General features: G+C 50.3%; 1 protein-coding gene across 4 annotated transcripts in view; it reads right to left on the reverse strand.

Annotated features, from left to right (window-relative positions):
* Window positions 1-2,763: 2,763 nt before the first annotated feature.
* Window positions 2,764-21,261, reverse strand: part of Vti1a (vesicle transport through interaction with t-SNAREs 1A) — a 295,186-nt gene continuing 276,688 nt past the window's right edge. For 2 of the 4 annotated variants that reach the window (XM_051199648.1, XM_051199647.1), the window contains one exon: window positions 2,764-5,182. In XM_051199648.1, coding sequence (XP_051055605.1) covers window positions 5,089-5,182 — 94 coding nt within the window. In that variant the 3' untranslated portion in view covers window positions 2,764-5,088. The remainder of the gene's footprint in view (window positions 5,183-21,261) is intronic. The other 2 variants (XM_051199651.1, XM_051199649.1) reach the window with 1 other exon arrangement.

Below are 21,261 nucleotides of genomic sequence, written 5' to 3' on the forward strand. Positions count from 1 at the left end.
CCCCAGCTACTATTCATGCCAAAGGGCCTTGTTTGGATGAAGGAAAGAGGGGTGGGAATTTGCACAATCACAGGCTGGAGCTCTGCATGTAGCTGGTTTCCCCTCACCTGGATGCCCCCACCCACCCTGTTTATGTAGCCAAGGAGCTGATTCAGCAGGGGTAACCCTTCACTGGTCCCTCTTGAGGAAGGGTATGATGGGCTCAGGATCTCTTGCTCTTATTTGGGATGAGCCCACTACCCCAACTCCTGGTGGACTTCCCAGTTCACTATCTGGTCCTTTGCTCCCAGAGCTCCACCCACCCTGCCTTTACCATTTGCCTCTGGTGAGCAGGCCCTGAAGGACTGTCAGAGCTCCACAGTGGAAGGGTGTCCTCCGGTTGCCTAGGTGCCAGTCACATATTCCTTTCCCGTCTGGGATGGGTGCTCCTGGCCACCTTGGAACACCACCCATCATGGTGGTGCCTATTGGCTCCAAGACATTGATGAAGGTGTCATCTTGGCAGATGCTACCAGGCCAGGCCGGATGCATCACGGGCCAGGGACAGAAATGAGTATTTATTAAGCTTTGGGTCCCTTGAAAGCCAGCAGGTCACAGTACTGGGGGAGGGGGGCATTCGCGATAGAGGAAGGTTTCTTGTTTCAGTGGGGCTGGCTTACCACACTACCTTCCTTCCCACTGGAAAAATGCTTCTAGCTTGTCTTTTGCTGGGGTGTGGAGGTTACTCCAAGGGAGGTGAGTTGTCATGTGACTAATCTGGACTAGACTCTAGTCACTAGGGCCCAGAGGTTGCCTCTCCCCTCCTCCAGACCCAAGTGTGGATCCTCTTTCTACCTCCATAGTGATCAAGGGGACCTGAATGAGGTTTTTGTGTCTAGGGATGGCTCGTGACTCCTGCAGGACCATCTGGGATCTGCCCCTTAGGATGGGAGAGGGGGACTAGGGCCAGGATGGAGAAGAGGTACCTACCCATTCCTCACCTTTGCCAATGACCCGGCCCTGAGGCTGAGGTTTCCATAGTTACATAAATGAAACAAAGTGGTGGCTAGATATAACAGGAGGATTTCAGATGACCATGATTGGGCTCCTCCTTCTCGGGGCCCCTTGAGGTTGCGGCCATGGAAAAGTCCATCGATTCACCAATGGCAAGTCACAGAAAGGAAAAGGAGGCGGGCCAATCCTTGCATGGGGCTGCTGCTATCACCCCTTAGGGAAGCAGGGGCTGCAGTGAACTCCAGTTTACTACACAAGGCCCGAGATGCCTCAGCACAGCTTCCCCAGCATTTCAGGCTCACACAGCTTTCCTCACAGCAGAACAGTCTCCCGGCCACACACTCGGCTGAAGGGGAAGGCAAATGGCCTTGTCCGGGGCCTGAGCCCTTCCTTTGGAAGCGGTGTGGGCCACAGGCAACCTACTGTCCCTGGCTGTGGACCCCCCTCCCCCACACATTTTGCCACCTCCATTCCCAAGCCTGGAGTGCTGGGGTTTGCTAAGCATCTCACCACAAAGTGCTGAGGAGATCGTTCATCACCTGTACTTAATTCCCGGCTACGTAGACAAACTGCTATAAATATTTGTGATGGAAAACTTCACTATTTAAAAATTCCTCTCTAAATTCCCAGTGAGTCCACTGAAGAATGCCTGCTGAACAGGTTGCAAATTAAGAACAATTATTTCTCTCTTCCGCATTTAAATATAACTTACAGCTGAAGTCATTTAAGGGGGCTAACATCAACCTTAATTAAATATTAAAGTGTGCTGTACCTGCTGCTATTGCTGCCCCTTCGAATAAGATATAACCTATTTTTGACAAGTTTTCATCTTTCTCTGTGGAAGACACTACATGAAACCAAATCAGTGGCAAAGAGGAGAGTAATGAATAATCTATTTCATATTCCAGCAGTACCCAGGGCTCGGAGTGGAAAAATATTCAGTCGGATGACGGCAAGAGGCTGCTGGGTACCACATGACACGGCTAATGTTTAAATAATAATAACAGAAAAAAGCGATAAACAAATCATTAGCCCTTAACAGTTGTTTAATGCAATTTGTTAATGAACGTAATGGTGGGGACTGATAATGAAAGACAATAAAACCGTCTAAACAGGCGCCAAGTCGCTGGCCATGCGCAATTATTTCCTTGTCAAGTTTTTATGATTTAATGAGCCCCTCTGGGACTGACGGCTGTCAGTCAGTCGTGACTTTTTGACACCATTACAACTTCAAATACAGCAGCAGGCAGGCTGTTTTCCTCGGATTTGAAATACTGAAATGATCTGACAGTTTTAAAGAAAAGATGTGCAAAAAAAAAAAAAAAAAAAAAAAAAAAAAAAAAAAAAGACTGTGCTTGCCTCTTCCTTCCCTTCCCTCCTCCCTCCCTTCTTCCATGAGTTGATAATCTCTGGATGCTGTTTGGTAATGAAAACCCAATCACTGAGGTCATTATCTGATGAGGTTTTTGGAGCAGGCAGGCTTTTTTCCCCTCTTTATTTCTTTACTTAATGATAACCCTCAATGGGCTTGCCCCGCATGGGACGGCCAGAGCCGCACAATTTTGTTCACCATTAATTTCAGCCTTTGAAGCTCAGGGCTCAGAAGCAGGAGCAAAGCAAACCCCCCACCAAGCTGGTTCCAAAATAAGACAATCCAGCCTGCCTGAAACAGAATAGCAAATGGCCTCGCTCGCAGCCCAGGCCTGGCCGCTGACGTCAGGCCCACTGCATCTGCAGGCATCCGCCTGCAACACGGAACATTTAAAACTCTTTACAACTTAAGAGACTTTAATTAAATTGCTTTTGATTCTGAAGTGGGGTTGCATCCGCTTTATTTATACTGTCCCAGAAACTGTTTAGTCTGCATGAATTTTATATGGCAAGGGCTTCCTCCTCTTCCTCCTCCTTCATACTGTCATTTCATCTTCCCCTACCTCCCACACACTTTTAAACAAAGGCTCCCAACTTCAGAAATATTCCACAACGGAAGCCTACATAATATGAACCTAGAACCGTCGACACAGGTTTGCGAGCTCTCTCCCTTCCCTGGTCGGGCAGGGAGGCAGGGCACTGCCCCAGCCCCGAGGTGGCTCGGTGTTCTTCCTGTGGCATCGGGAGGACAGAAGGTCGTCAGGGGACTTTCTAGGTGGCCACTCTCTAGGGGAGGGGATGGAGCTGCTGCGTCCGAGGGTTATATGTTCACAGATTTCCACCCCCCAAACCACGGCCACAGCCCCAAACAAAAGAACTCTGCGGAGAAAGCCACTGAGGGTGACTGGCAAAGGCGCCCTCCAGTCTCCTTTGTCTGCTCCTGTGCGAGCACAGGTTTCAGGGACGTGCTCAGGGGCCACCAAGCGTCAGTGCTCAGCTCCACCCTGCTCGCAGGGTGAAACTTGGGCAGACAGCTTAGAAGGCCGCAGAGGAGGAGCCCCACTTCCAAGGAGGCCACCAGAGGCGTGGGCAGATGCCGGTGGTTGTCTCCTTGCATTTGAATGGTTTCTTTTACACAGCAGAATGCCCAGAACTCACTCGGCTATCACAATAGGAGGTTCTTGCTGAGCTGTCCCTACAGCTGGCAGAAGCTTCCGGCCCTTCTCCTCTGCTGCTCTAGTTTGTTCGGCCCAAATCCCACCCTTCCGACACAGAGACTACACCTTTATTTACACAATAATAAATGATTTATCTCAACATATACAGGCGCTGGCCTCCTTCCACAAGCACAGTTTCTCTGGTGGATTTTGCATTTCCTGTCTACTCCATAATGGTCCTCTTAGGTGTGTGTGTGTGTGTGTGTGTGGTGTGTTGGGGGATCAAGTACAGCATCATCTTGCTACATGAACACAGGTGGTTAGCATTTTTTATGAAGAGAATAGGTCTGCTCTCAAGAATTCAAAGCTTCCAATTATATTAAAAAAGACTGTACAGACCCTGTAAAAGTGTCTATGAAGTCTTCAGAAAAACACATTTTGCTTCACGACTAGAGGGAAAATGGCCTCATCTTGGGCAACCTTTAAGCCTGCTCACAGATGAACTCATTTTGAACACAATTCCTGGTTACCTCAGACAGAAAGAAAGGAAGAAAATCAAACAGTGTGATAGAGTTCTGGGGCGCACAGCGAACCGAGGCGGGTTTTGCTACAGTTGTTAGAAAACCCACGCAGCTCTTCCCTAGCGCTCCGTAACTCTTCATTCTCCGAAAGGAGGTTGGTGGCCACTTCCCACCAAGGTTTTGCTATGCTTTGTTTTGGTTTTTTCCTAGTGGACCGTCCGGTAGGACTCCCCCCTTTGCAAACTTCACATCAGCACAGGAACCCTGATCATGCTAACTGAAATATTCTTGCCGGAAGGGTTGGGGCAGCCCTGTCTCACCTCAGGGCTTCTGCTAACTGAGTTCATATTAGAACCGAGAAGAAATGCTTACACAGGTCAGGGAAAGCAAGGCCACGGCTAAATACTGTGCTGACTCTCACACCGTCCGCCAATTCTGGGGAGTATGGCACTTGGGGAAGGTGAATAAACATTTCATACCAGGGAAAGTGCCAAGTCAATTTCCTGTACAAGTGACAGTGAACCCTCTCCTTTGCAATCAAGTTGTCTGGGCAGGGTGGCTGTATTCAATGCTGCGAAGGGCGTGGCTGACCTCTGGAACTGCTCACTGGCGCTGGCCTGATTCTTCTGGACATCACAGAAAGCCCTTCTGGTAAAGACAGGTACGTGACACACAGAAGCTTCTGCAACCGAGTCATCATCTCCTCTCTCAAATTGTGACCCCAGGCATGTCCACGAGGCAAGGAAGAATGTTAGCAAAGCTATTTTGGACAGCAGACGAAGTTACCTAAAGGCAAATAAGCATTCACCCTCACCTATAAAAAACAACAAATCTGGGCAAAGACCAACCTCCAAAGGAAATGAACCCACATGCAGACAGGAACAGAGCTATTTTTACACTCCCCTCACTCTAGCTGAAGAGTGTTGAGGGAGAGACAGAGGGCCCCCCCGGGGCCTGTCAGCACACCACAATGGTTCTTGTGACCGTTTAGTCTTAATTACTCAGAACAAGACAAGATCACTGTTTATCAGGGGAGAGCAGATGCATCAGTGTCCTTTGACAAACAAAGTGATGGCCGTCAGGATGGTGATGACCACGATGATCCCCAGGATGACTAGCAGGATGCGGTTTTGGATGATTCTGTGGGAGAGAAGGAAAGTTCACGTGGGTAAATGGACAGCACTTTGACAAACACTGCCCAAGCCAGGTTGCCTAAAGAAACTACAGCCTGGCAGGTAGAGTGTGTGTGTGTGTGTGTGTGTGTGTGTGTGTGTGTGTGTGTGTGTGTGTGCGCACGCAGCTACCAGGTCTATGAACAGCTCCACAGCACACACACACACACACACACACACACACACACACACACACAGCTCCACAGTGCTTGCAGTCACTGGATGCTTCACCGAAAAGCTACAGGGAATCAAGGGCTTTCCAGGGTTTGGGTACCGTGTAGCCTCTTTAGGTGATCAAGGGCTCCATGTGAGCACCTCTCTTTAATTTAGAACGGGAGAGAAGCCTTCTCCCCTTTCCTCCCCAGTGTTTCCCCGTGAAAGGAAAGGACTCCAAAGAAATATACATCAGTGAGGTACTTACCTGAACAAAAATACCCCAGGAAAAGCGAGAGAGACTTAGCAGGGAGAGGAGAGGATTGAGAAGCAAGTGTCAAACTTGCAGCTTAGGTTGTGAAGCCGGCACCTGTCAGTATGGCTCACGGCTTCGGCAAGCCAGGAGGAAATGTTACCTAAGCTCCCTGGTGCAAAAAGCTGGATATGAGAGTGAACAGAAAGTCCTCAAGGTGCCTGGCAAGCGGCGGTGGGTGGGCCCTCTAGGGGATGCTGGTCCCTCGGTCCAGCCCAGCCCTGCTGATACTGACCTCACAAAGACTAACAGAGGAGACACACGCTGAAGCCTGCAGCATGCTTCCGCTGGAGTGATTTCATAATTTGTTACCTCATTCTGAGAAAAGAGGTCGCACACCACAATGCTTTGTTGAGCCTTTCAAAGGGAACCTGGGTCAAACGGCCTCGCCCACGCTTGCTGCTCTCACAGAGCGCATGGAAATAGAAGCCCAGAAGCAGAGGCTGGCCATCTAGCTGGCTGCCATCCCTTGCCACCTCATCCCACCTGCTCAGAGGCACATTCGGAGTCCTGTGACCTCCTACCTACACACATGGGACCCTGGGCAGGGTCTTCCACCAGTCAGGCCCCCCCCCCCCCGTTGAGCACTTCGACAGAGGAACCGGCACAGTGTCCCTGCAGCTGGGATAGAGGACGACATCAGGTGGCGGCTTCGGTGGCATACTCCTCACCCACCCTTCCTTCTTCACAGATGGATGGGTACCATCCCATTAGAGTGGTCCACTCCCCTGTGTCCACTAACAGGACGGGGCTCCCTCTATTTCTGACAGGTTACAAAATGATCGCCATTTGCTGACACGTCTTCCGCAAAACTGCTTTAGCGTCCATGTCCGCTTCCCTCGCAGGAGATGGATGGTGTGCTCCGTTCCCCATTTATCACATGAGGCTCTGTGAAGATCTGTGTTGTTTATTTCTTCTTGTCCCGCTAGAAAGCCTGTGCCCGACATTAATTCTTCTGTGATGACAGCTAATTCAGACTTAACAGGCCATGTTTACCCAGGAGGCAGGAAGGGTTCTCTGTCCCACCCCGTGTAAGTAAATAAGAACAGGACATCGCGGTGTATTAAAGGGAAGCTAATTAGGAACAGAGTGGCACTGCTTAGGCTTCATCTAAAACTCAACATTTTTGGGGGTTTTTTGTTTGTGTTTGTTTGTTTTCCTTTTCTCTGGAAGGGAGGCAAGTCTTCAGAATGGTCCCCATGGCCCTGTTTGCTGAAGTCATTGTTCAAGTCTCTATTTGCCACTGTCACCCATGTCAGATTTACAAAGGGGGTCAGCAAAACCGAGTCTCAGCAGTAAAACGGACTCAAAGCACAGAAACTTAACAAATCCTGCCATAGGTGACCTGTGGTAGGTAGAGTGTCTCTTCTATAGCGTGAGTGACAGCTCTCTTTTCTGTGGGAAGAGAGCCCCCAAGCATCCAAGACAGGGGTTACCAGTTTACTCTGGAGCACAGTAATAAAATAAGTACACAGGAGGCCCCAAATCTAGGCTTTCCCCTTCTGTGTGCACCCGTGCCCACTGGCAACCCCATCACCAGCCTCTGCTGCTCCCATCATCCACCTGTAAAGAACAGATAGAATCCACCTCTAAAGCGTGGACACAGTGCTGTGGCCAGCACTCGGGAGCAGGACGGAGAACAAACGTGATGGCAGAGTGTGGCCCTGGGGACTGTAACCATCCCAGTCTAAGGAGGGTGAAGGAGACATCTGGGCAAGTTCAATTGGCCGGAAACGGCTGGGTAGGGAAGATGAAGGTGAAAGCAGAGACGAGCCCCTCAAGGTGGAGCGACCCACCAGTGCCCCCATCACAGCAGCCCTGCCTCCTCTCAGCTGCTAGAGGAAGGGCTGGCCGTCCGGGCTCCTGGGCGTGGACCAGTGGAAGGACTGCCAGGCTTTGGAGATGACAGGAGCTGAGGGCAGAAACAGCTGGACCAGAGAGGGCTGAATGTAAGCCTGACTGGCCAGGGCATCAACCCAGCTTCAGCTTGCAAAGGACTTGGGCAAATAATATGTCTTTCTAGGGACAGAAAATGACCCCCCTGAGTGGCTAGGATTGAGCTGGTGTGTGTGGGGGGAGGCAGTGGTAGACCCCCAGCTATGAGGGAGCCTGGAGAACAGTCCCTGACCATCGCTGTTGGGCAATCCTTATTGCTCTGGGCAACAGAACAGAATGCAGAGCTGCAGAGTTGGGAGGAATCAGAAGAGCCAGCCAGGTCAAGGAGCTGCTAGCGATCCGGAAAGAACTTTTGGGGGCAGCCCCGATGACTTGCTCTTAACTCCGGGTAAGATGCCTTCATGTTCCACCAGGCCAGGAGCAAGCAGTCTTAATCTCCCTTTTGAAAATGCAAAGTGTGTTTACCCAGTAAATAATTTAAGAGAGAGCATACACTTGAAAGAAGACATCCACTGAACCAGCCAGGCTAAATCGCCTGCAGGCAGAGAGCCGTGCATTTGCATGCTGTATTCTATCAGTGAGCATACTGTGGCTTTAAAAGAATGCAGAGTCAAATTAAAAGGAATGTGGGCTCGAAACATCAAAAATCCTCCAAGTTTACATTATGAATCACAGTGCTGTTGATATAAGATGAATTAACCATTTACTTTGAGGTTAAACTCACACAGTATTATAGGAAATACTGATCCCTGTGTAGGACCCGGAGGGGGGGGGAGCGGTTAGCCTTCCATTGCCAGTCTCCTCCCCTTCTGGAAGCGGGAGGGCTCCCGTGTGTGGCATGAACAATCACAGGAGGCTGGCTCAAGCAGAGGAGGCCGGCTGCCTCCCGACCTCCTTGTGAGGCGAGAGGCTTGGGGGCTGCACTGTAGCAGGCAGGCGCTCTGGAAGGCACTTCCTCCCCTGCATCAGTCCAGGGTCTCCCCTGCATCAGTCCAGGGTCTCCCCTGCATCACTACCCTGACCTGGCCTTTGGGGTTGTGTACTGGCATGCGATTTTGCTTTGGCCACTGAAATTCAGGCAGGAAAAACAAAACAAAACAAAACAAAACAACAACAAAAAACAAAAAACAAAAAACCCAAGAAAGCAGGCCGTTGATCCCATGAGAAACAACTGACTTTCTGTGGCCCATCCTCTGGTGGGCCGGACTCCCGTCTCGCTATTTCGATGTATAGCCTGAATGTTCCAGAGAGGGCAGTGATGCCAGGGCTATCACCTGGGGGGGGGGTGTCACCACCCTGCGACCGCTCCTGGGTCCACAGGGCACTTGTTCTAAGGTGAGGAGGCCTGGGCTGCCCCGAGGGTCACAGTTAAGGGACTTGCAGCAACACCTCATGCCACCCACCCCTGGCTCCACAGGTAGAGCTGTGACCTAAGCAATGATTTCCCTGGCTACAGTGACCTGAGCCAGCCCTGCAGAGGGCTTCCCGGTCATTGTTGTGAAGGAGGCTGGGGCACCCAGACAGCTTGGGATGCCAACGTTAGGCTGCGGTCTGTGACAGCCACTTTACCTTTGTGAGGAAGTCAGCCTAAGAAGCTGGTCCAAGGAAGGGCAGGCAACCAGGAGCCCGCCGTGAAGGCATGATAAAACTTCTACAGCAAGCCACCCTTCCTTTGAACTTTGATTAACAGGAGAAAATAAATTAACTTCGTTTTTCAAGCCTGTTTGATTTGGGTCCTCTATTATTTGTAACCCAAAGGTACTTTGGGTTGAGTCAGCACCGAGCTTCCACACCAAAGGCCTTGATCTACGGTGCCCTGTAACAAGGGCTTCCGGACCACGCTGGCTCGAGCTTGGATTTCCCTGCGCTTTGCTTCCCACCACGCTAGCCACACAGGCGTCTGCTTTTCTGTCTCTGTGAAGTTTTCCCTGGTAAAAAGTGGCCCTTCCACAGCCAGAATCTCTTTCATCTTTCGTATCCCTCTGACACAGAGCTTGGCAGAGATGTTAAAAAGAAGACGAGGAAGAGCTTGGGCAGGGTGTGGCAATACAGGCACCCAAAGTTCTTGCTACTTGTGAAACTGAGGCACTGGGATCACGTGAGCCTAGGAGACCGAGGTTTGAGGCCACACTGTGACCCTGAAGGGCTTGTGCACAAGCACAGCGTAAGGATTAGCTACTGGCCCACGGTCAGCTCAGGATGCCTACAATGCCCTCACCTGCTGGGGTGCATGGGGCCTGGCACACCCGGCGCCGCCATTTGGTCCTGCCTCGGGTGGGTTTCATCTTGGAATATGACCCAGGCAAGCCTTACCAATTATAATTCTCCATTTCTTGCACAAACATGTGTTCAAAGACACCTAGACTGCACGGTCTGCTGAGGGTTTCCCCTGAGAACCAAGAGAGAAGTATGGTCCCCCCCCCCCTTGCTGGGTCTGGAGCTACTGCAGGCAGCTCTAGTCACGGGGCTCCTGCCATCGGAGCGCAGGGCCAAGGAAGAAGGAAAAAGAGTCGAGACCCCGAAGACCCCTTCTCTGTCCTTGGAGCTGTCTGTGAGCCTGATACCTGAAGGGTCTCACTTAAACTTCTCAGTTACAGACATGCAAAATGGCCTTTTGACGTGGGCGACTTTAGTTGGGGATTTTCTCTTTCAAGCACACTGACTCAGACTCACCCACCCGGAAGCTCATAAGGTGACCCCATTTGGAAGAAGAGTATGCCTTAAGAATCTTGAAAAGAAATATCTGGTTTTCAGGCGGTCACCTGTCCTTGTATCAATAGAGTGCACAGGGAGACACAGCAATAGGGTTGTGGGAGGGCGCACAGAGACTGCAGCCATGCTACCTACCGCGAGCTGAGGGATGCCTGTGCACCAGAGACTGGAGGAGCCCGGGGAGACTGCACTCTTTGAAGAGAGCATGGCCTGGTAAACTTCCTGGCTTCAGACTTCAAGGTTCCGAAACGATTCAAGAAACTACTTCTGATGCTTGAAGCCACTTAGTTTAAGGCCCGTTGCTTTGGCGGCCTTGGAAATGATCAGGCCAGCTCATAGACCCCTCATCTTTCTTTGGGCAACATGATGGTTTCCCATGGTCCCGTTCCCTGGCCATTGCTTCCCTGCACCTTACAATGGGTTTATGGCAGGTCCTTCCCTAAAGGACAAGGTGGTCCTGGGAGTAATCTCAGGAAGCGCTGTGTGCAGCCAGAGCACTTGGGGACTCAGCACTCTGCATTACCATCCCAGAATGAATGAGGATTTCTTCATGAGCAGAGTGATTGAGACTCACCCACCATACCCACCACGGGCCTAGAATGTCTGACACAGCTAGGCTGGGTCAACATTTCAAGCCACCAGTGGCGGTCCATCATTCACATTTGTTGACATCAGTTTTGACGTAGTCTATGGTCTGAGAGCCCTGAGAAGGTATACCAGAAGGACGGGCTTTGATAAGACGGAGACACAAGCAAGCTCCCTAGCAAGGAACCCAAGAACCACGAGCTGGGACCTGAGTCCTGGCGCAACTAGGCTCAGACATCATTCACAAACACGACACGGGTTAATGGGGACCTGTAGACTTGTTCTACACAGGGCCAGATAGTAATCGTAGCAATTAGATGGAGTTGCCATAAGGTAAAATTCCTTAGACTTGCTAGAAATCTTTATCTTTCAGTTCTGGAGGTTATAAGCCCAGAGTCTGTCGTTGCTGGCTCCTGACATCTCCAGGGAGACCCCTCTGAGTACACTCTACTCTTCCGGTGTCAGTCTACATCCTCTGCCCCCCACACTTACACTTCTGTGGTGTTCTTTGCGTGTGCAAACTCATAGTCAAATTTTTATCTTTCACAACACCAGCCACACTGAATCAGGGGAACGCCCTATTCTTATATGGCTTCATTTTAGCAAATGTTATGAGGAAGGTTCAAAGAAGGTCACAACCTGAGGTATTGGAAGTTAGAGGTTCCACATGTGAAGTTAGATGCTCTCGGACACTTATTCAACTTTGCTCCTGTAAACAATAATCATGTTATCTATGAAAATGTACTGTTTTACAATAGAACTTTAGGAATATGTGATGTTGCTTTCCACATCACCTTCCAGTAACAAAAACTATTCTTTTTGAACTTTTTTCAATCACATAAAAATGTAAAACGTTATCAGCTTGTGGGATGGAGAAACGGGCAGTGAGTGTGTGGGATTAGCAACATTGCTTTGCTCATCCCAAGCCACGCCCCCTCCACTGAGACAGACACACCCTCTACCAAACCACGCCCTGCCGAGCCACGCCCCCTCTCAGCTAGAGACCAGTCACTGCAGGGTGCCACAGGAGCCACACTGAAGGCGTGCCTCTGAAGAAGACTGGGAACCCAGAGTCCTTACCACATGTAAGCTTTGCACTACAATGAGCAATCAGAGACAGAGGGCTGACAGCAAAGGCAGCAATTACAGCCGTGTCAGGGCTAGGGGCAATTCGTCCTGTGCCCACGCCCACGGTCCGGCTTGGCCCGGAGTGACTGGAGCAAGACACTCCAGGACACCCGACTTTCAGTTTCTTCCCAAACAATGCCAATCAGCTCTTCAGCCACCAGGGGTAAGAGCATCAGCTCATTAATCATGTTCAGGCACTTTGAGAGCTAAAACCCTTTAATGTATGTGCAGTTGGCAAATAATTCTGTAAAAGGAGGTGCCTTTTCAGGGCAAATGAGAACTTCCAGTTGCCAGAGCCTGCAAAGCCGCCTGGGAAACTTCCAGGGGCCGATGGGGAAGCAGGGGCAGGTGAGGAATTTGTTGCCTGCTCAGCTCACCCGGCTGATGCTCCCACAAGTTGCTGCTATCTAGTGGGGCCTCATGTTGACAGCCTACCCCCCCCCACAGCAGGGCTGAGCCGGGTCTCCAAGGTGGGATCATCAACATCAAAAGGGAAGGGAGGCTGTCCCATTGGCCGGCTCGGGGATCCCTCCCCAGCCCGGGAAAGCAGCCAACAAGTACCTGTCAGACACACTGATAAGTCCGAGGGGTTTTGATCAGTGATGTGTAGCTACATCAAGCTCTGCTTTGCCAAATGTGTACATCAGATTGCAGCCTGGGTGCCACGGCCACTGCCACTCTTAAGTGTGGACTTGGTGACAGCAGGAGGCCTGGAGAGCAGCTTTGCTGGCTACCACTTTCACACAGGATCAAGGCAGCTTGCTTCCATCAAAGGATCTGGAAAGGACTTGAAGAGAATTAAATAACGACACTCCGGAAAGGCAAGGTGTGCGCAGCCCCTTCCAGACTTGCAGACTGCTTTAGTTGGCAAAGGCCTTTGGGTCTAGGCCTAGATTCTTCACGTTAGACGGGAGAACAGTGAAGCCCTGAGTGAGAGGTCTGAGGACGTGTCCAGGGTAAACTCTTTGGGGTCCAGAGAGTCTTGTCTAATGGGGACGCCCGCCACCAGAGCGGCTGGTGCTGCTCACTCTGTGTATTCTTACAGAGGAGTTAGTCTGAGCTCTCGGTTCCAGTCTATGAAGGCAGAGCGGAGGCAGAGGTGTGGTGGCTGGAACAGCAGCTTCGAGCTCACGCGGTGAACCAAAAGCAAGCAGCTGAGAGAGCGAGCTGGGAGTGGTGGCCAGAGGCTGTGAAGCCCCAGAGCCCCGGGGTACACTTCCTCCAGTAAGGCTGCATGTCCAGATCTCCCGAAGCAGTGCCACCAACTGGGAACCAAGTGTCCCGAGGCCAGAGCCTATGGGGGACATTCTCATTCAAGCCGCCATATCCATGTCTACAGACAACAGCAATCCGAACCTTGCCCGCAGGGCAGCCCCCACCCCTACGTAACACGAAGAGCGCCACAGGGTGCCGGGAAACAGGGGTCTCACACTCCAGGGTGGGCTTGGAAGAGAGGTAACTTATTCATGAGACATAGACTGCTTATAAGACATCCTGTGTCTGAGATAGATCATCCACGTAGATCAGGCTGGTCTTGAACTCACAGAGCTCTTCCTGCATCTGTCCCCCAAGTGCTGCAGTTAAAGGTGTGAGCCACCACACCAGGCAGTCTTATGCTCTTTCTCAATCTGGTCTCCCCTTTAGTCCTTCAAAGGGTGAGGCACGAGGTCTCTGTCTTCACAGTCTGCTAAGGCATGGCTGCAAGAAGCTTCCCAGATTTTGGAATATTTATACAGGTCTTATCAGCTGACTATCTTTAATACGAAAATCTGAGATGTTCTGGAATGTGAGCCTTTCTGAGTACTGACACTTAAGTTTCAGATAGAAGATTTTGGATCATGGGCTCTCACCCTGTAATACATACAGTGAGACCATTAACCAAACTCAACTGGCTCTTCCTTAGTGTCTAAGGAGACAAACAGCCAGTCGAGATGATAATCAATGGCCTGCTTTTATTCCATAGTGTGTTCTGCCAGCTTTCACTGATTTGTGTTTTTTCACTCACCAGCACACTGGTCTGTCCTTTGAGCCTTTTAAGGGACGCCACTCATCTATTCCAGGGTTAGGCATGATCACCTGAGAGATGAGAATGGAGAGAATGGTGGTCGTCCTCTGGGGCAGCCCACTAATGCCTTCTCACAAGGGGCTGCATGGCTCTAAGAGACTTCTGCCTAACTTCTGTGGGTGAGCAGCCATTTCACAGGAAGGCTTCAGTCTGCTGAAGGCGTAGTTCAGTGCGGCTGCTGGAGCCAGTTGGGGGTTGGGGGGAACAGGTTGCCGTCGTCAGTGTGGCGAAAAGGGCTCCGCTCCCTTCAGATAGCGTCCTCGGGGAAGCCTCTTCTGATTGGGGGTGCTGGTCACTTCATTTTCCCAGTGACTCTCCTTTATTAGGACCCCCACTGGATGGTTAAGGCCCACCAAGGGAGAGGGTGACACCCACTCTTGGGGTGGCCCTGGCTAGGCGGTCAGTGTAGAGCAGACTGTCACTGTTTCTGAGACAGCAGGAGTTCCTCCATATCCACAGATTTGGTATTTCTCAGCCTTCCAGATCCTGTTGGGTATGCCTGCAAGGGAGTGCCTGAGGGATGCACTACCCACACTTGGTCCAGGAGAAGTAACCTTCCTGCTCTCCTGGCTGGCAACCCTCAGCTCCTGGCTTGAGGGCCCCAGACTCCTCAGACCCTATCTGTTTGGAGAGTGAGCATTGTTCTTACCTTAGGGACCGGATTACCTAATCTACAAAATCTCACATTTTAAATATTGTCAACGAAACCAACCCTTTCTTGAACTGGGCGGTCAACATGTGTGGGCCTTTTTGAGTTGCCTAATGGTGACCGAGAACAAACCCAGAAGAGTGGGGAGGCTGTGTAGGAGTCCTGCCTTCCCGTCTTGGAGAGGGAGGCCCAGCCCTCCTGACCCCGTGGCTCTCAGAAGCCAGAGGGTCAGCCTGTGTGTGAGCATCAGTAACTCCGTCCTGCACTGAAAGTATCCAAACTTAGCCCCAAATCAGTTTTTAACTACCATGCCAAAGGCCGGGGAGAGGTCTACAGCACTCACAAACCAGCCAGCCTATGGTTTGCAGACACTCACAAGGCCATAAGAAGCAGAGGGGTCAGGCCCAGGCTGCACACGAGCAACCCCTTTGACCTCCACATAATCTTGGCTTGCAGAAAGCCAGCTGGCGATTTCCAGCAGCAGGCTGTTCAGCTTCTATGAAATGTGTTAAAGGGGTCTCTACTGACACTGAACGGCATAGGAAGTTTGCAGGGTTGCCTCTGCCCGCCGTCTGTTGAGAAATCTGTATCCCTGCTCTCCATCTCTAAAGCAGCAGTAAATATAACAACGAGACCCAGGCATCTTTGAGGACTGAGACTTGATGACAGGGAAGAGACTAAGCTGACAGGAGCCTGGCTGCTTCTGCATACTCTGCAGCCCGGCATTTGCTGCATCGAGTAGGAACACCAGTAAGAGGTCATACGGCCATTTTGAGGGACTGAGTTGAAGGCAGCTTGCTAGCTGCAAATGACAGCCGTTTGCTGCTACTCTTTGGGGACTCTGCCCTCTAGCTCCCTAGCCTTCATTTTTCACAATGGAGGGTGAAATCTGAACCCCTATTGCCCAGCAGATGACAAGATGGGTTCTAATACACACTGGCAGACTTGTTGAAGGTCCAGCTGACAGAAAGGGGCTTGCTGAGAAGTCTGAGGCCTGGGGTGTGTGGGCAGGGGTCCATCTGGCCTCTTGGAACACTAGAGTCTCCTTGAGAGTAGCCAAGCCTGGACTGGATAGTCACGCCAGTGCCTGAGCAGGCAGTGCCAGGTCCCACGTGTGCCCTCCTTTGGCTTGGTCCAGAAAGAGCCGAGAGCAGGCAGAAACCACCGGTGGGACTTGCTGTGTCTCCTCTAAGGACACTCGAGGACACCATTTATTATCCAGCTCAGCATGTGTCCTATGGCAAAGTCTCAGGGGGAAATCATTCTCTCTAGTTGTGGGAGGAGAACGATCTGGGTTTTTACCTTACAGATGTTGATGCAGGTGGCCGAATCCGTCTCTCTTTGACTCAGCTGCCTGTTGCCTGGGGATAAGGTCGTGGTCCATTACTTACACACACAGTGTAGGTACTGGGTCCAGTCCTGGCTTCATTTGTATATCCACACTTTCATCATGACATGATGCATGTATGTATGCATGCATATATGCATGCATTATGCATGTATGTATGTATGCACACATATGCAAATAGCTATAAATTCTTCTGGGACCAAGATACTACATCGATAAGAACATGGAAACATTCCCAGCATTGCAGGCTGTTGGCTGTAATGTGTCAGGTCTCAGTTTCCTTCATACCCTCAACAGTTCTGTGCCACAGCCTACACGGAAAGCCAGCATTCACACTCACCAAGATGGTAAGGTCTCCCTACTTTTCCCTCGAGAATCCTTTGGAGGTCAGCATGGAGCAATTTCTAGAATATACCCAGGACCTGGGGACTACTGGGTAGGGGTGGGAGGGCCCCGGTTAATGTCACAGCCAACTGAAGAAGATGTGGGGTCCCCTGTCTGGGGGGTGCTTACAGCAGCTGTCCTGACAGTGTGAGCCCCTTTAGTGAAAGCTGAAGGCATCGTAGCCAGTGCTGACTGCTAATACGTTACGTGAAGTGTTGGCGCATCCGCGGCCCTTCCTTGAACAGTCTAAAGTATGTGTCCCTCTGTATATACATTTTTTGCGGATGCTTTAAAACCTGGGAAACAATCAAGCTGAGGCCAGCTCTGAGATGCCTCTGAAAGAACTCACTCGGAGACAGATAAAAATAATGAGAGTCCTTCTGTCAGGAAAGATTTAGAAACTATCATGGGCATTATTAAAATTTAATTTTTTACTCGGCGTTTTGGTTCCCCTTCCCAGTGATAATGAGCAGGGTGCTATACCTCCCTCTGCCTCACTAGTACACTTGTTTTGTGCAATAAATTCAGCCTTGCAGTCTGAAGACATTTCAGACACCAGTTCTGACTGCTACAGGCTTGGTTTGCACCCTGTGCTACGCTTTGAGTCTTCCCATAAGAAACCAGCACAGGAGATAATTTTCCACAAGGCTGGTGAACTAATAAGAATCATTTTTTTCCCCATCCGGTTCAGGGAAGTCTTGGGTCTGGCTGAGACAGAACTGCAACATGGGAAGGGAAATAAAGAGAGACCAGTATATCGCTGCCGCTGTAGCCGACAGAGAGCCATCAAATTAGCTGGGGAGAGGCGCTAGGCTTAAGAACCTCCCCCTCGGCCCCAAAGGAAGATCTTTTAGGGGGTCCAAGAGGACCAGTTGGGTAGTGGGAGGTACTCAGGAGCTGCCTGTGCCCAGGCAGCAAGGATGACTTTGTAAAAGGTGGTGGCGTTGGGTTTTACTTGAAGTGTTCCCAGGTCACAAGAACAGTGAGTCAAGGTTCCATTGCTGCATTTGACTCTTGTGCTTCTCTCTGTCCTGAATATGCCTGGGCATGTTTTTGGAAAGCCTTTCCACTCTTGCCCTAACGACTCTGATAAAAGCATCCCCATCCTACTTTTAGGTTAGGAGACTGAGGATTAGGGAGCTAACATGTCCAGTGCCACTCAGCCAGTCACAGCTAAAGCCAGATGTGACGGCACAGGCCACATCCTGCTCTGGGCTCCCAGGAGCTATCACTGCAGGCGGGTCACTTTGCATTTATGAATAAAGTCTGGAATATCAATGTCTGTCCTCCCCTCCCCCCGTGGCTTCTGGGGATGTCTGGATGAGAGTATACTTGCAAGAACAGAGCACAGGCGACCCTTGCTCAAAGAGCCATGGCGACAATGAAAATGCAGTATCAGTACCTTGAGAATCGATGCGAATGTCACTTAGGTAGAGAGTGCACAAAGTCACCACACCTGAGCAAACCCTGTCCAGGAGGACAGGGTTGACACCCCAGTCACAGAGCTTCTTGCCTGCTGCACGGTAAGCAAAGAGTTAAGGTTGCACTTGTCAGTGTGTATTTTAAGACCCCAACTTTAGCAAAAGAAAGCACATGCATAATTGCAAAGCATTAGTTGGAAAGACATACTTGAGATGTGAGTTGATTATGTCTAGGTGGTGAGACCATATTGCTACAGTTCACTGCAGTTTGTAATCGCAAAAGAAAGTTTCTGCCTAGTATGCAAGAAGGCAGGCCAGTAAACAAAGAAATAAGCAAATATATATAAAAACAAAAATAGAAACACTCCAAAATAGATTCTGACTAGAGTTGTTTTGAAATCTAGAAAAGTGTTAAAAAAAAAAAAAATAATAAAGAATGCTGGTATCAGGTCGTCTTGGTTTGGCAGGGTCTGCTCCGGACTTTCACCCCACATTACTCGACGGCTAGCAGCAGAGGTCAAGAAGCAAGAGAGGACAGAGTGGACCTGGCAGGAAACGAACACTCTGTGGCCAGTTGTGGTGGCCATCAAGGGCCTGTCACTGGCACAGAGGCCTGAGAAGGAAAGCCGTGCCTCCTGTTGGAGAGCAGTCTGCAGCCTAGCAGAGGAGCACCACCCTGTTTGTGAAAACGAGCTCGGGTGCAGACTTCACATGGCGCAACCGAGGGGGAGATTTTTAAGTATCTGATTATATTTGTAGAGCTGGCATTTCGTAAGCTCCATTCTTATGACTCCTGCATGATACAGGTTCCCGTGACAAACCAACAACGGAGAGTACGTGTGCTATGCGGGAATCACATCGAATACCCCTGGCACACAAACATTATAATATGCCCGAGAGTGTTCCCGGGCCGAGGGAGAACATTGCCCGATGGGCAGTGCCTGAGGACCGGGAGCAGTCAGCAGCAAGGGCCAGGGTTTTCTTCATCTGCGAGGCGGTACACAGCCTCAGATGCTAACATGCGCTGATAGGAGATGCCAACATTTCAACTTAAATCAGGACTGCAGCCCGTAACACCGACACGTCGCCTTTCAGCCGAAGATCATAAACGGCACAAATCCGGGTCTCTTCTCCTAATTGGGGAGCTTTTCTAATTTGCTTATGATAGCTGCCTCATGTCCAACTAATCTTCCTCCGGTTGCCTCCTAACGCTGTCGGAAATAATCTGCTCACCCTGCTCTGTCTGCAGCACTTTGTATCAAACAGAACTCCTTCCCTAACCCGGCCACAGCTCAGCCGGGACTGAGCTCACCGACAGAGTGTGACGGCTACTCAGGCTCCACACAGAAACCAGGCAAAGCAAGGGAAGAATGCCACACAGGCTCTGGCTAGGAGCAAACGCTGAGGTGCACGCTGGGCAGCAGATTCCCAACCCAAGGTCTTGTGTAGCAACTGTTTTGAATAGATAAAGTCAGGCTAGCTCTGTTTCCTCCGAAAAGCTGGTGGAGTGTGTAAGGGTGTGCACCAATCTCCGTACGCACTACTGTTAACACTCAAATTCAATCCAGAGACACCTTCCTGTCTAGATAGAGGCCCCTCCTCCAATTTTAGAGACACACTGGAGCATTCCTGAGTTAGCCAGGAGGCTTAATTGATGATACCTGAGGGCAACACCATCTTAGTAGTAATCACTGATGTAATCTGATTCAGTTTTAATGCGTTGGATATTTGCAGAGTTTTAGAAACACAAATGTTACAGTTTGTAGAAAGACCTGGGAATTCCAATTCTTATAAAACATGCCATGAGTGTAATGAGTGTGAATGTGTGTGTGTGTGATACTAACAATCGAAACTGATCCTGAGTTGCAAGGTGTGAGGTACCCTGGGACACAGACTTTGGTCCCAGGAGGGCTCCAGCTTGTGCCTGTGACATCTGTTCCTTGGCCCCTAATTCCTTACTTGTGAAGGTGTTGGGGTGTGCAGGGGTCAAGGCCTGCTGCGTTCACTGTACGGAGAAGAGCCTTCTTGCTAACAGAGCTGCACTTGCTCCTTTTAATGCATGTGTTTACTGTAGACAAGCAGTCCCTGCATGGGCAACCCCCTTCTCTGCAACGACTTCCATTTGAAGGGTGCTGCCTCGGTTTCAGAGGTTACTGAAGGGGAAGAAAGTTAGATTGTTCAATCCTACTTTGTAAGAGTTTGCTCTTTTGTTGGAGAACAGGTTCAGAAGAGTCATCAGTGAGGTTTACGTACCCAGAGTGTATATGGAGGGCTTAGGGGGGAAGGAAAAAAGAGTCTGCCTTCAAATGCCTCGTGGAGATACGGAAAACAAGCAGCGAGGAGGCCGTCCTTTGCCAAGCGCTGCCATAAATTTTTTATTTGGCAGCTAACATTCTAACTAGTTTTCTTGGCAGCGATTGGGACCTTTAGCAAGAAAGGCACAGAAGGAAAATGCCTTGTTTAGAGATGTGTTCAACACTTTCTGGGGTTCTCAGAGCCCGCCTGCAGCACAGTTTCCAACTAGAGTCTCCAGTCACCAGGTGAGTGGGGGGGGTTACACTTTTCCTTTTATATATAATATATATATATCGAAGGAGCAGTGCCAGCCCCTCTGGCTTTCCATCAAGCATAGCTTTCTTGATTTTCATGGTACATATTTTTGATATCCAAGCACTTTGCCTTTTTCTGTCTAGACAAAAATCTGAAGATAATATCAGAATACTGCTTCTGTTGGGCCCGATACTGTCTATTATGTATGCCCAGATGGTAGTGGTAAATGAAAGGCAAACACGCTGATGAGTGGGGCTTTTTTATTATTATTATTATTATTATTTTCTTGAAGAATTTTGCTCAAATCAGGTCCTGCCTACTGTCTTTTGGGTGAGCATCACAGGTAAGGTGTAGGCCTGGACTGGAAGCTGGAGGGTGTGAGAGCAGCAGGCCAGCTCTTGCTGGTGGGTGAATGGACTAAGGCCTATGCAGTGGGCCATTACTCATGGGCACCTCAGGAAGTTCTTGAGCTGATGAGTGGAAGTCTAGAAAACAAGGACCCCAGATCCATAAGGAATCAAGGATGATGTCTCTCGTGACAAGCATGTCCTAAACACTACACAAATGCTATCTACACATTGGCAAACTCTGTGGTAGCACAGATAGGGGAAGCCCACGTCCCTACCGGCCTGAGGCTGCAGTGTTGGTTGCTGTGACAGACCAACCCAACTGGATGGGAGACGCAGGAGCTGAGAGCCTGTGTGAGTGCCAGGCTCTCTGCATAGCCACTGACAAGGAATACAATGCATGTGGGGAGACCAGAGAAGCCACGGCCACGCCACAGCCATGGCCACAGCCACGGCAGGCTTGGGGACTGGCTGAACACTGCATGTGCTCCTCAGC

This window comes from Phodopus roborovskii, unplaced genomic scaffold (genome assembly GCF_943737965.1).
Source record: "Phodopus roborovskii unplaced genomic scaffold, PHOROB, whole genome shotgun sequence".
NCBI classification, from domain to species: Eukaryota; Metazoa; Chordata; class Mammalia; order Rodentia; family Cricetidae; genus Phodopus; species Phodopus roborovskii.